Source organism: Calonectris borealis, chromosome 4 (assembly GCF_964195595.1).
Source record: "Calonectris borealis chromosome 4, bCalBor7.hap1.2, whole genome shotgun sequence".
Classification (NCBI taxonomy): domain Eukaryota; kingdom Metazoa; phylum Chordata; class Aves; order Procellariiformes; family Procellariidae; genus Calonectris; species Calonectris borealis.
The window spans coordinates 17,187,659-17,203,721 of record NC_134315.1 but is presented as its reverse complement, the minus strand read 5'-3'; the positions used below and the strand labels follow the sequence as shown (position 1 = coordinate 17,203,721).

The window sequence follows — 16,063 nt, the reverse complement described above, 5'->3', positions numbered from 1 at the left end:
TGGTTTAAGCTGACCCTAGAACCAAACATTGATGTGATAACACGGTGAAGCAAACCAGAAAACTAATTGGGTTGATGCTGGCCAGTTAAAAATTTTAGATCCAAATATTCCCAGTCTGATTCACAAAAGTACCTCTACTAGCTCATGAAGAATTCATAGAATCATAATAAAATATAAAGGGCAATTGCTGTATAGTAGCTTAAATCTATACTAAACTATACACACCTTACTGTGTATAGGAGGATAATATAGCAGGATGAAATATGTCCAAGGCACCTTCATGGGTGTTTCCATAAGCCATTCTTAAAAATCTAAAAGGATTCTAAAACTTCTCCACATAATCTATACCAATATTTAATTATCCTTACAGTCTGATCAGTAAATTTCTACAAGTTTGTTACTTCATATTATCTTCAGTGGACACAGAAAACAGCCATTCCATAGTGCTTCCTTTTGTTATGATCTTCTAATAAATAATGACAACAGTGCCCAGCTCTTGCATAAGTCTTTATACACACCACTAGCTCTCACAGCATTTTATAAAAAAAGCAAATTATAATTACCCCTATTGTAATGGCAACTAAACTCTGGCACAGACAGGTGAAGTGATTTGTTCCCCAGCAGGCTACAAGCAGAGCCAGGAAAAGACACCGGTTTTTTAAAACCCAGTCTGGTGCTCTGACTCTCGGGAAACACAAAAACACACTCCTACAAAAATCCACATTTCCTGACGTCTGATGCTGCTAAACATTTTAAAGATGAAAGCCCCATATTACCATGACCATCTACCTACTTAACTATAACAAAATAAAATACTGATAAATAAAGGATTTTAAAAAGACAACCAAGAACGTAGTGGTGACTTACTTTCTCTTGTCTGAGTATTCTGTTTTCTAAAATATTTTGATTAGACTGTGATACAAAGGGCCTTTCTCCAGTGTAAAGGCCCTCATCCTCAAGGTACCTAGGCTGCATGTTTCCAGGCATCTTCTCAGAAATGGGCACTAATGAGAAATTAAATAGAAAAGCATGTAAAATATCTTATAACTGTAGTTTAGTTTATTAATTCTCTAAGAGCCTATGCCATTCTTAAAATGAATGGTACTGCATATTAAGCATGCTGTCAGAAATATTTTCCTAACTAGGAAAAAAGAAACAAATATATAACCAAGACAGGTCTTTTTCTTAATCAGGACAGATCCACAGTTTAAATCTATCATAAAAGTGTCACAAGTCTTCTAAACAGATAACGAAACATTTCCTCACCAAAAAATACTTCAAATAACTTAGTGGAGTTTAGTTTTAATGGTTGCTTGCATAACAGTGTAAAAACCCTTTAGCAGCAACAACTGACTAGACAAACATTTCTAAGCTTTTCCCACATAAAGTGAAACTTTAACTAAGATTAATCCGAACTACTATTACCATTTTGCTCAAGCTACTCTTGTACAAAATAAGGAACATGCATAAAAAGTCATGTTAGACCAATAACAGCAGGTGGAATTCTTTAAATCCTTCCTGCAGGATTATTTCACTAGTGTGTATGGGCTCAGTATTTTTCAAGGAGCAATCTCAAAACAGGGAGAGATTATACTGAGGGTTACAATAAAACTTACTCCCTAAATCGGAACACAGTGGACCACACTGGAAGCAGTCAGAACTAAGTTACAAGACATGAAAAACCAGAGGCACCCAATGTCAAATATTTTGAAATCACATTGCAAGCTGTGCTGATAGCATTCTGGTACAGACCACCGAGAGACTCATTTCTGTTTCTTCCACGTCAAATATTAAATAGCAAGTGATATTATAAAGCAATTTTTTCGGACTTTGCAGTTCTATGGGAATAAGGCAAAAAGGTCAGAGATATGATCAATGTTGACTAACTATTTCCAATTCACAAAATCAGATTTTGGGAAAAGGGCCCCTTGAATTACAAAAATCCTTATATTACTTACATGACTCTTGACGAAGTTGCCACATGGAAAAAATTGCAGATGTGGCCAAGTGAAGAAATAGTTTAAGTTATAATGTACAGTGCATGAGCCACTTTTAGTACCTAAATGTGTGTACCCATAACCTCTTACATATGTTAAATAATGTAATAGCTAAAGCCCAGTGAAAGAGGGGCCAGTCATCTTGCATTTACTATAAACAGCACTAAGGTAATTACACCAGAGCAACTGATGTGCCCTGAGTTCACTTGCTAACGTACTAGCTGGTGACCTGCTGAGGTGTGCATGTTGCTAGTTAATCTATTTTGTCAGACATTTTCAGACTTGACTGGATGATCAGTGTCAGAGAACTGCAATTAAATATCTCTCTACTGCCAGAGACAGTCTGATAAAAGATTTTTCAGCAGATCAAAGGGTGCCATGCTATGCAAAATCTAGGAACAAAATGGATAAGCACAATCTTCATACCTGCTAACATGCTGGGAGTGAAGAGAAATTCTTTTTCCTTTTTCAGTTGCTCAGAGTAGCTTTCACAATCAGCAGGTTTCATTACTAGAAAATCTTCGGCTGTCTGCCCTATAATGAATAAATCATCATCTTTAACTAAGCGTACATCTTCATCCTATAGTTGAAGTGCAAACGTCTCTGTTAGTTCGTCTATTTCTTAAAATGGAAATCTTTAGAAAGTATACTTTCAGAATTTTTAAGGAAACAAAAGTTGCCATTTTGTATTAGATGATTAAAATTAATTCAAGAAGTCTAAATAAAAATAAGAACATTTATTCTATAGTTCACACCGTTTCATCCTCCTCTTGTTCATCCTCATGGGTTTCTACACATTCTTCTTCTGCCTCCTCTTCTTCATTTAATTCATTCCTTTTCCTGGCTCCAGCCTTTATACTGTCTGGTTCAGGATCAAAATTGAAGGTAAAGAAATTATATGCTTCTTCAGCAGAAGGAAAATCATTCTGGAACTAAGAAAAGAAGACAAAGAAACTTTAATATGACATTTATAAGAAATTTAGGGCAAGTGAAGATACCTTTCTATTAATAATAGCAGTAACAGCATGTATAAACACTTGTCACTCACAGGATAATAATTATTTTATCTCAAAGAGAACCCACCTAAATGCTGAAGCTGACTGAAATTTTTAAATGATACATGCAACTTTCTCTATTGCCATACTATTATTTCATTAAATATTTCTTGCAATGTTTTATTAAAAAAAGTTACCTGGTTTAATTTTAATCAGCTTATTGTTTTAAATATAAGCAATTTGCAAACGAGAAATGCCAAAGTTTACATTCTGGCCATAATGCATAAATCCAGGCGAAAGATATGAAGAGAAATTTCTAATGGCATTTTGCCTCTGTAGGACCCAGGCCACTTTAGTGTAGGATGAATTCTCTAGTAAAAGAATTAACAGTAGCATTCTGTGGCTAATAAATATCAATACTAATCTGTAAATTTCTTTAACTGCCAATTGGTGGCATTCAATAAAAAGGATTTAAACAGAAGAAACATTTTTCCTCCAAGCTCCAGTAATTGTGCCCAGATGGATTTACTTGATTTTTTTTTTTAATCAAATGACCCAAAGTTATTCTTATATTTGATGAAGGTTCCCTTTTTATACTCCAACTGTTGGCATATACTGTTTGTGAATTTTTACATTAAATAAAATCCTCTCCACTGCTTAAGACTGAATTCTATCTGCTGCTTCAAACAGAATCATGAAGCCATATAAAGTTTAAATGAAATTAATATCAGTTACTGAAATGAAGGAATTAGTACTTACTGTTGACTTTTGCTTAAGCTTTTTTACAGAATCACGAAACTTTATTTTTGATGGTAAGTGGGATTCATCCTCTTGCATCTCCCTAAATTTATCATTATCAGACTGCATAAAAATATATACATAAGTTATAGCATACATTTATTGATCCATAAAAAAAAAAAAGACAAATAGCTGAGTACAGAGATTAGATATTGCATTTTCACAGAAAAAAAAAAAACAAAACAAACACAGTCACTGCGGTAACAATTATACTGATTTTGTATTTATTTTAAAAGGATATATCTAATTATTACTTAACTCCTTTCTCCTTTGGGTCAAGAAATAGACTGCAGAGTATCAAGAAATGGTTCACTGCATAAATGTTAGCTTATTTTCTTCACTGCTGATGAGATCATTGTTTCTGCACTCCCAAATACAAGCAACCACATACTAACCTCCGCAAGGGGGAGAAACGGAGTAGCAATGCAAAATCTTCCCGTCTACAAATGAGAGGCTGACAGACAGCACAAGCCGGGCAGCAGTGGCAAAGGTGCTGCTGGCAGACACTGCTGACCAGGCAGGGGAGTTGGGGGGCTAAGGCCAGCTTCTCATATAGCCCCTCCTGCAATCAGGAAAATCCTATTTGGTATTACTCAAAAAAGGTGGTGTCCATTGCTTGGGTGCTTAAATATCGACTTGATTGTTTGTTTTGTTCTCTCTCAAACAATTACTGCCAGGCTACTCTAAAACTCCATGGATGATACTCTTCTACCTTTTCAAGAAAGGAGGTAGCATGGTTATCCATTTCCAGTTTTCTGAAGCCTTATCTGTCCCTACGCAGAGATCACTGTAAACATCACTGGTTCTGAGGTTTCTTCAGCAAGTTCTCTTAAGTGCTTCAAAGTGATTTTCATCAGGCCAAGCCATCATAAACACATCTAACACTGTACCTGTTTTTCCACCTTGTGGCCTGAATTCTTAGATTAAAGGAAGACATTTCTCAAGTTTACATCTATTCAACCTAAACTTGAAAATAATAATAGCAAAAAGAAAATCTCAAACCCTGGCAATATGATGGTCAGTTGTTTAACAACAAAACAATACTTACTACACGTGTAAATAAGTACAGGAAACAAAACCAACACGTGGAAGGTTTCAGATATACTTTATATAAAATTAGTAACCAACTTTAATAAGGGTATCACTTCCATATTTTCCTGAAACAAAGATATTAAAACAATACTACTTAACTGAAAGCTATGACAATTACTTCTTATAAGAAAAGACTGCCAAAAACCTCCCCAAAACCTACATGAATAGGTAATTCTCCCCTAGACAAGCAATTTAGCCAGGCTAATTCATATTGTTTGGAATTCCAGATAAAAATGTTACTGCTACATGCTGTTATTTCCTGGGCATACACATTCTTTGGAACACATTTTCTACAGGAAAGCAATCTCTTTGTCAATTCTGAAGAATATCTGGGTGCAAGTTCTGCACAGGCATAACTTTTGTTATTTTTTTAATACAAAATTCATTTTCTAACAAAGAAGACCCTAATACTAAAAAAACCCTGAATAAAAAATCCTAACAAGGAAATACAATACAGTACAATGACATAAAGTTAATATCCAGCCTTTAGCAATGACACTGTGCAAATTTATATACAGCTATAATACAGTGGTCCTTTCTGTTACAGTAACTTTTAAATACTTCAAGGCATCTTAACGGACAGAAGTCATGAACCTGTAAATGACAGAACTTTCACATGATGTCCATACTATAATGAAAGCAAATTATTGTTGTTAAATATGTACATTAAAAGCAGTAATCAGAAAGGTTCCTTCCCGATTACTAATTCAACAATAGTATAATTTTTATCCCATTAAAATAAATGAAATTTATCTTCAAGACTACATGTAGCCTTTGATTTATTTCATGTTTCACATTCACTTTCTCATTATCAGAATAGCAAGACCCAATGCACCTTCTTACCGCTTTATCCAGTCTGACTTCTGTTTTCCTTTCTCTGATGTTTTTTAAACGCCTTGGTCGTGGACTGTGGTCTTCTTGCAATAAATTAATTTCTGCTTTTGACTAAGCAAACAAAAAAACCCGCTTAGCTATAATAGAAATATAGTAAGACCAAAGCTACAATAATTCCCAGGAACTCAACAACTTATGCACGTTTGTGTTAGGGACAGAATCTTTGAACTATATAATCAGCTTAAGTGATTTTACAGACCTAGATGTTAATACCCTTATTAAACTGCACAGTGAACTTTTTGACAGAAACACAGAAGGATCTTGTAATGATTGTAACATTTGAATTATAGAACAATCATAGAATCATAGAATCATTAAGATTGGAAAAGACCTCTCAGATCTTTTGTATTATTAAGTCTAAGTCTTTTGTATTATTACAAACAAATTAAATAAACTTCAGAAAAAAATACAGCAATAGAAATACAGTGGAAAATAACTGTACTAATGAATCGAGTATTATTTCGGCATTAGAAATTATAAAGAGCAGATATCCCAATTCAGACTCACATAGCACTAAGCAAGCAAAATGAAGTGGGTGTTACTTATAAGAATAAAGTCAACCAAACAGGACTTCTGAAGGATTCTCACCTTTGCTGCTTTTAGTTTTTCTTTCATTCGCTCCCTAACAGAAAATTCTGCAAAGCCTGTCCTCGATGTAGAAGGAACAGGTGGCAAGTCTGAAACAGAGAAAACATGGTAACATGTTTAAATTAAGTATTTTCTGAAAGAAACTTAAAATTACTTAAATAAAACCATATATATACAGAGTCTCATGTTCCAACAGAAAGAACTTGCATGAGAAAATGTGAAGGAATGAAACATTTTTTGGAACTCAGACCTTATAGACTATCACTTAAATGCCTTTAGCTGTGATGGATCTACCTTTCATTATCACTATGAACCACCTGAAGTAAAGCATATACACACTTTTTTTTCTATTAGAAATATGTAAAGAATTACTTGGCATTTTATAAGCTGTTAGCCAGAGTTGTCTAGATCTAATTTTGAATGGTGATGTGCTTTAAATCCTGATACAGATGTGATTGGTAGTGTAAAGAATTTACAGACTTGCTTCCTTTTTCAGCTTAGAGCTACCTGCTTTTTGTAGTGACAAACTAATAATTTCTCCAGCAGTGTTTTTGTGCTATAGCTCTAGTACAATCAAGAGAGTAAGATGCATTTTACCCTGTTCCATGTAAACAGCATCATCAAGTACCTTCCCATTTCACGCACAAGCTACTCTCAGCTCTACTTGTGCCACCCCTCTGGAACCAACAGATCACCTCCTCCAAGCTCAAGAGCAGTCTGTCCCCATACTCAGGGAGTCAAGCAAGACCCACAGGAGGCTACATGGATGAACTAACTCAACTCATGCATAAAAAGAAAACTTACAAGAGATGTAAACAGGGACAGGTGACCTGGAAGGAATACCATGACACTGTCCGACCATGCAGGGATGGGCTTAGGAAAGCCAGAGCCCACCTGGACTGGAATCTGGCAACGGATGTGATGGCCAACAAGATGGGATATTACAGGTGCATTAGTAGCAAAAGGAAGACTAGGGAAAATGGTTATCTGCTGCTGAATGGGGCAGGGGACCTGGTGACAGGGGACACCGAAAAGACCCAAGTAATCAGTGCTTTCTTCCTCTCAGTTTCTACTGCCATCAGGAACACCAGGCCCTAGAGACGAGTGGAAAAGCCTGGGGTAGCAAAAACTTACCCTCAGTAGAGGAAGATCAGGTAAGGTCACATTTAAACAAACTGGGCATACGCAAATCCATGGGTCCTAATGGGATGCTCCTGTGAGTGCCAAGGGAGCTGCTCAACATCACCTCAAGGCCACCCTCAATTATCTTTAAAAGATTATGGTGATGATCAAGGGAGGATCCTGAGGACTGGAAGCGAGCAAGGCTGGTCAGCCTCATCTTGATGCCCAAGAAGGTGATGGAGCAAATAATCCTGGCAACCATTGCCAAATATGTTAAGTACAAGATGAAAACTGGGAGTCATCAGCATGGATTTATGAAGCAGTAAAACTTCCACCTGACCAATAAGACAACTTTCTATGATGAGATAATTGGCTTAGTGGATGAAGGGAAAGCAGTGGATCTTGTTTATTACTGTTTCCTGTAACACCCTTATAGTGAAACTGATTAAAGATGGACGACATAAGTAGGTGGACTGAAAACTGGCTGAACTCTTGGGCTCAAAGGCTTGTGATCAGTAGTGCTAAGTCCAGATGGAGGCCATTACTACAGCTGTACCCCTGGGGTTGATTTCAAACAAACAAACAAAAGAATCCCACAACCCACCCTCCAACCCCAAGAACTCATCAAAACTCTACATCCTTTAAGATCAAGTATTCTCTGCTGATCTTGTGAAACATACGAATCTGAGTTTTAAATCAGTGGCATATATTTAGATTTTTTGATAGGTAGTAAATACCAGGTTTGGACACTGACTTGGGTAATTATGTGATTATGGAAAAGGAGAATTACTGTTTGTTGCAGCCTTTGAATTGCTGCTCCCAAAAAGCCCAGACTTTTCTTCAATAATTAAAACTGAATGAGAACATGTCTTTGATAACCAAACTTATCAGGGCCTCCTTTTCCTTTGAAGGACTAATAGCATTCCTCCCCCTTATCTTCCACATATCAGATCCTCTTAGATTATGATTTCTTCAGGTAGATTCAGTAAACATTAGTAGGGTGAACCTGTACCCTACTGCATTCCCTGATACCTAAATAAAAAGAATGAATAGTTATCCAGTTGTTTACACAGAAGCTACGCTTTTGGGGTCAGAAATACAAAGCAGTGGATACCTACAACACATCCTCTCATATAAACACAAATGAAAAACATTTTAAACATACAATATGAATGAGATTGTATGTGTAAGCAAATGGCAACACTTCCAGCAGCTTTATGTATTAAACACAATTATGGTTGTCTTCTACATGATATTTTGAGAAGGTACCCATCTCCCTCTCATGGATTGCGCTACCATGTAAAAGAGTCAAGGTTATCCTCTTTATAAAAGTCTCCAAAATATTTTTAGCTGAAAACATAGTTTTATATACCTGATAGCTTAGAAAGTCATCACTTAAGTATTTTTCTTTTTGAAAGGCCTAATTAATTTCTTCATAAACAAAACTGATTCTAGCTACATAATTGTCTCCCCATCTGCACAGATCTCTTCAGTCTCACTAGAGCCCTGGAGTTCACCTGGAACTTCTCAGGAGCTTATTGAAAGTTTAACTTTGACTGATATATGGAATATTAACTTTTTAAAAAGAAATGCTTCACATCCCTTCTTATGTGTGAAATCCTCAGATCTTACTTTTTTCTCCCAAACTTTTGTAACTAGCTTTTATTTCCAGAAGGAGCTCCATCGTTCCACAAAGAACACACCAGCCCCTTTACTGGAACAACTGTAAGATGATTAGCAGGAGAAAACTGTAGCTCTTTTCGCACATGTGCTTTGTGGTGTGTGGCTTTTTTTTTTTTTCCCCAAATTTTTAATCTGTGAACACATGACATTCTAGGTAAATAGTTTCTCTGGTTATCTAGTTATCTATCTAGTTATCTCCACTTATAGAATTATATTGCTTGTCAGTTCTTTGAGCCAAACACTGATTTTTTCTTTGCCCTTACGAAAGAACGTTGTTTGCCAAGGTCTAAGTAAAGGGTGATTTCAGGTTTATATAAGGCATTAAATTCATGAAAAGGAGATAAAACAGCAAAGGGTAAGGGCTTAGGAGTGGTAATGTCACACAACATATATCACATTATGGCTGATTCAATATTATACCAAGAGATTTACTGGTGGCAGTAAATACTGTATGTTGAATATACAATTTAAACATTTAAAGGCTACCTACTATACCAAAGCCAAAGTGCAATCTAATTTATAGGATGACCTTAGTCCACTGTCATTTAGAAAAGGAAAATACATTAAGATAAACCCCACTAATACTGATTCTACTCAGAAACATCAAAAGATACGGGACAATCCTAATCTTTTCAAATTACACAATTTACTACCTGTATTTGCAAAAAGAAGCATTAATTGTATTTGGAAACTTTCGAAAGAAAGAACAAGGCACAAAGTGAATATCACTAGCATGAGACACATAAGAGAAAAGCAAACATCCCATAACCACTTCCTTACCAAGAATACTACTAGAGACAGAAATAAGCAAGTACTCAGCAGAGACACTAGGAGATGACACACAGAAAACCCTATTTGCCTTTTGTCTTTTCTAACAAGGAACACAATATGAGTAAGAACAGGGTAAGAATTAATGACAAAACAGAGAACAAGATCTAGATAAGTATTCATCAGACTGATCTAATTAAAAACCATCATTGCAGGGTATCCAATAATGAACTGGCTGCAGCAAAATCAGAACCATCAGTGATTCTGAGAAGTGATGGAGAACAGGCAAGTTCCAAAATCCTAGGCAAGTGCTTTTTTTAAGAAATGGGAAAGAGTGAGCTGCAGAAGATACACAAGTCAGTCTAACTTCAACTCTACAAAAAAGACTCAGCCTATTCGTAAATATTTAAAAGAGAGTAAAATAATAAGCAAAAGAAGGCCTAGATTAGGCCAAGATCAAGACCTATCAAGCCAATTTAATGTTCTTTAACATATATTCATATTGTGAATAATGGAAAAAGCATACATCTCAACTTTTGAGCCTCCTTTATAGAAAGCATCTCTCAGAAGGAAACATTTTGATTAACTGACGAGGGGTGCATGCAAGTCACTGGAAAACCACATTTAAAAAGATAAGCAAGTAACAATTAATAAATTCAAACTCCATACTGAGTAGGTATTTTCAGGGTCTGCCTCAATCTAATGCCTTTAAAACATTTATTAATGGTTTGAACAATGGAATAATGTCTATCTGTATATAAAACATGCAGGCAAAACTGTGAGAAGTCACATTTGCTCAAAGAATGGCTTTGAAGAGTTTTTGAAATGGAGAAAACACTTCAGTATATTTTACAACTTCAAACCCACAAAAGGTTGTTGCACGCAGAAGGGCTCTCTGTGTCTGCTGGAGACGGCAATGATGGACTTTAATTGCAATAAGGAAGGTGGTTACACACTGGAAAAGCTTTTTAACTTTTGGGGTATTCTAGCATTGGAATTGAGTCCCTTAAATAGTTATGGAATCTTCACCGGTACAAGTTTTTAAGTTAAAACAAAACAAAAAAACAACAAAAAAAACCCAAACAAACCCAACCAACCAAAAAACCCTCACCAAAACCAGGTATCAAGACCAACAGAGTTAAAATGACTCAAGGTGAGAAGTTGGTCTAAGTTACTTTTTTATTTACCTTCTGTGACTTTCTTCTACCATTGTATTCTGTTCAGTTAGCATGTAAAAACATACTCTATTTCATTGGAGCAAATGCTTCATTTCAGTTCCATTCTGATAAATGAAAACTACAAAGCAACAGATTAGAACCTGCTTTTGATCTTCTGAAATACCTGACAATTCCTTGTAAACATTTCCAGACAAGCCAGGTTAAAGTGAACAGCATAAACACGCAAAATTAGTGCAGAAACAATCTGCCACTCCTTTAAGTACTTCTTAAAGCATCAGAACTGATGCTCTGTATGCAGAATTTTTTATGAATGAATCAGTTCCTAGCGATAACAGGGGAATTATCCTTTCTACACATAATGAAAAACATTTTAAGGCTCTAATAGTTGCAGTAAAATTTATTCAGTGCATCAACTACTGTGGGATCCTGTGGTCCCTTGAAAAAAGGACCACACAAAAAAAATATTTTTGTTACTTTACTTCCCTGTACCTATACTTTGGTTCTGCTTATGTGAATGGGCTCTACAGCCAACTAATTTGTGCTTAACTTCAAAATGTATTTTTGAAGTGAAAGAATAAGACTGATATTCATGAGAGCATTACTTCGCAGGATCATTACAGGCCTGTATCAAAAAATTTTACACCACATTTTACATTGGAAGTGTCATTATTTTGACAATTTTACTCCATATTTTACTTCGGGCAGATCTAATAAGCTTGCCGGATAGTCAAACTGAGAACCTGAAAATGTCATCTAGTAAGTTTCTCCCTTGATTTCACCTGCACTTGGAGGAGCCCAAACCCACCAGCTCTGTCTGTGACTTCAAAGCTCTCCATACTGACGCAGACCCAGAACTGTGGCAAGTATTTTGACCCGGATCTGAACAGGATGCAGAAACCAGACAGACATTTATGCTGTGACCAAGACATTTATCAGTTACCGGAAAGAAAACAGGGAATGGTAACTTCCAGCATAGCTCCTGGAAACACTTTTGTGTTTTTCATGGATACAATCATTGCACAAATGCATAGCAAGACACTCCAGAAACTGCAACCAAATAACTAACAAATTCAAAAAACCGAACAATGAAGAAAAAGATTTTGTAACACTGTAGTTGTCCTGCCTTCACAAGGGAATAACCATCAGACATGGGCTTTTTATTTAAAGCAATTCTTCTTTTGCAACTCTTATTTACTAGTCTGACTAGTAAACTGACATATAGCCAAGTCTTTCCATTTAAGAAAGGTATATAGGCATCTAAGCACACAAATTAGATTATAGTAAAATAATAAATTTCTGCCATCGGACTGCATTAAAAAACAGTAGAGACTGACTACTGAATGCTTAGAAGACTAATAGGGACAAACAGAGACTATGATGAAGATTAAGTGAAGAAATAGTTGATGGATATGTTTCAAGATAAGTTTGCCATAGTGGGACCAGAACGAGAAAATTATCATACCATGCTAGCATAAAATAAACCAAGTATTTGAGGGACATCACAAACTGGTAATTCCACACTTCCCACTTGTGTTATAATATAATTCGCTTTTCATAGAGAGAGAGTGTGTGTGTGTGTATATTTTTAACACTGCAAATTTAACATAAACAATGAACAAATATGGTGACAACCACGACAAACTAAACAGGCCTAGGAATAGAGGTAATGTGCTATCACAGGCACTAAAGCAAAAATAAAACAAGAGAGAAGAGGAAACAACCTATGTAGATTTTTCAATGGCACCTGGAAAATGGGTGTGTGTATGTTACTTTTTTTTTTTTTAAATAGTTAGTTATCACTTGGCAAGACAACGATAAGCAGAAATTCATACGCAGATCATCAGCCTAGTAAAGGCAGTGAGGAACTGAAAAGAAATCTACTTTTACCTTATGACTGGGCAATACAATAGTAAACGTCAGTGTCAGCATATTCAAAAGCTTAATATATAGAAGATGGAAATTTAAATTATTTATAAATCTGTCAGACTGAATTCCAGGGTTAAAAAAAATTGAAATAAGTTGGATAGATGCATGAAGACTTGAGCTCAAGGTGTCGTCTCTCAAAATTTAAGATGTAATTTTAAAAAAATAAATCAGATGGATAAATTATACTGCAATTAAGTAAACCACTGATACAGTCTATTCAGAATACCACATGCAGTACTTTTCACTCAATCATAAGAAATTACCAGATTAACAGGGATTTCAGAAGCAGCAAGCATAACAAGTAACAGAGCAAAACACTTAAGAAAACAAAACATTTATCGCATACGGGAACTAATGGCTAGTTTTCTTCTCAGAGTACTGCTGTGCTGTTCTTTTTTATTCTTGGAAAATGAGCTTCTGTAAATGAAAACAACCATCACTAGAGGGTCTCTTGATTTCCTCATCAATTCTGAAAACTGTTTGGACTCCATCTGCCAACAGCGTATCACTTCCTAGCACAAGTTGGCGCAGTGAGACTCAAAAAACATTCAAAAGAAAAGTGCACAGACCTTGAAAGAGCTGGAAACATCCTTAAATTGTAGATGTCTGTAACAAATACTATATTATGTTAAAATGAGTTTAACGACCACACATACATTTTATTTTTATAAACCTTGATATTGATGAAAAACCACGCATGTTTATATTTCACTGGATTTTAGTTTTATTGACTTTTTAATACTTTGTTCTTAATTAGCTCTTTTGTGCATCCTATTTAGGTAAGCCCATAAAACCATGTAGTAAGATTCACAACATTAACATTGTCCAAAGTATCTAACAGGAATATTGCACAGATTCTGCCGAAGAAATTGAAAATTAGTTTTCAAGTACCAGCAATCTCCATTCTTTCCAAGCCTGCAATTAGACATTCTCTTTTAACAGCTTCCCACTACATCACTCTCTTGCATTCTCCTACTTTGTGAGTAGACTATTTCACATGTGACAGTTAAAATAGCCCATCAATAAATCCATATGCCATCAAAGCATGAATAACACTTCAAGCACAAAATATGAGGTTCACATTCCAATATGTAAATACTGCATGTCTACACTAACACTTTTGAAAAATGTTGTGTATTTTATACAAGAATATTTCATAATCTACTCATGTTTAATGCAGCGCTCTGACTGTATCCATCATGATCCGAGCTGACTTGGCACATGACAGATACACACACAGACACCCCTCCATCCTTGCTCCCACACTGCGAATGAAAAGCGAGCTTGAGGCAGCTCTTCGAAGACAAGAGTAATTAGCGTGCACCACGCTCCTCCCCTTACACGTGGATCCCACAGCAATTTTTCGGTCTATGAACTGAAGGTGATCTCAGAGTGGAAACACGTAACCCAAGCAACTACAGCTAGGGCAACGCTGTCGCTTTGGCCCTGGGACCCCACCAGTGACAGGCAGCCGATGAGGTGCCTGAACCCCCGACGGTGGCTCAGGGCCATGCGGAACATGGCGGAAGCGCACCCCGCGCCGGCCCCGCCCCGCCGCGCCGCGGCCGTTGGAGGGTCACTCACCGCGCAGCGGCTGAGGGGCAGCGCCGGACGGGGCTGCCGCCATGCTGGTGCGGCTCCTTTCCTCCGCCCGCGGCTCGGGGGGACCGACAGCCTCCGGCAGCTGCGGCGGGGCAGAAAGGGAGAGGGACGGCGCATGAGTGAGGGGAGCCGAGACAGGACAAGGCGCGGGCCCAGCGCCTGCAGCCGCCGCCCTTGGGACCCCGACCCCGAGGGGGAGAGAGCGCGCGCGCGCATGCGCGTCGCCCGGCGCTGTGTGCGCATGCGCGTTCGCCGCGGCGGCCGCCGGCAGCCCGCGCGGCGGTGACCCCGAGGCGGCCGCCGAGCCTGGGCATGGGGTGGGTAGGGGGAGGCGGAGCTGGGGGTGCTCACCGTTTGCTTTCTCCTGTGCCTGCGAGTTGTCAAGGTCCTCGTCAGCCTTTCCACCTGAGCAGGGTCCTCGTCCAGGAACTCCTCCTTACACAGAGAGAGAGAGAGAGAGCTGCACTCGTGGGGTGGAGGCTGGCCTTGTCCTCAGACCCACGGAAATAAGCTCTGGTCTATCAAAATACCTGATTTAAGCAATTTTCTCTCTATATATATGTTCCACTGATGCCATTGGCAGGCTACAGTCCTGACACTGATTGAAGTTAACATGCACTGCTATTTGTTAGCAAAATTAAAGCTTACTGACAGCTCTAAAGCATCTTGCCTTATCTTTACAGCTTATCTTCTCATACCACAAAGAGGTGGTTTGGTTTTTTTTTTCCCCTTCTGATATTTTATTGACAAAGCAGCAGGCACGGTTTAAACATGATCACTTCAAAAGCCTTTCTACAGATGAGAAAACATAACTTTCTGTTTTCGTAACGTACTCAAGACTAAATATATTTAACCAATGATCTGAATATAATTTAATCAACTAAGTGTTGGATCAATACGAAATGGAATAAAAAAATACACATTAAAGGTGCCTATTTCACAGTGTATCTATGGTTGCAATGTGTTTGCACAGAAGTGAATAATTATGCAAACCTGCATTAGCTAGAACTGATCTAGGTATTGACTGATCTAGGGTTAACGAGCTTGCAAGACAATCTTGACTTACTATTTCACATTTCTCAGTTACATACGTAAAAGATTCCTATTACTCTCATCATACATACTCTCTACGATCATACACCATTTTTGTCTCAACTAATTGGACACCAACCTCCATGATTATCATCTGGGATTCTTCACTGCGGTTCATCTGGTCGGTGACTGACACCTGGCTGTCACAAGCAGTGAGAATTACTCATGAGAGATACACTTTAATACATGCATAATGATCATGAGATACATTCCATGTGACCTTTGCACCCTGAACACTCAAATGACATACCATTTAGCATACAGCCTTAGTACTTAAAAAACCACGTATTTTTTCCAGAATGGAATAATTAAAAAATATATGTATCCA

The 16,063-nt window shown here is 37.3% G+C and overlaps 1 protein-coding gene across 1 annotated transcript in view; it reads right to left on the bottom strand.

Annotated features, from left to right (window-relative positions):
- LOC142081741 (complement C1q tumor necrosis factor-related protein 7) overlaps positions 1-16,063 on the bottom strand; it is a 74,809-nt gene that overhangs the window by 47,092 nt on the left and 11,654 nt on the right. The window contains exons 2-10 of the mRNA XM_075148795.1: positions 15,815-15,875; positions 14,995-15,078; positions 14,626-14,725; positions 6,365-6,453; positions 5,726-5,827; positions 3,752-3,853; positions 2,753-2,929; positions 2,424-2,577; positions 868-1,004 (exon numbers count right to left, since the gene is read on the bottom strand). Of these exons, the coding sequence (XP_075004896.1) occupies positions 868-1,004; positions 2,424-2,577; positions 2,753-2,929; positions 3,752-3,853; positions 5,726-5,827; positions 6,365-6,453; positions 14,626-14,725; positions 14,995-15,078; positions 15,815-15,853 (984 nt within the window). The 5' untranslated portion in view covers positions 15,854-15,875. The remainder of the gene's footprint in view (positions 1-867; positions 1,005-2,423; positions 2,578-2,752; positions 2,930-3,751; positions 3,854-5,725; positions 5,828-6,364; positions 6,454-14,625; positions 14,726-14,994; positions 15,079-15,814; positions 15,876-16,063) is intronic.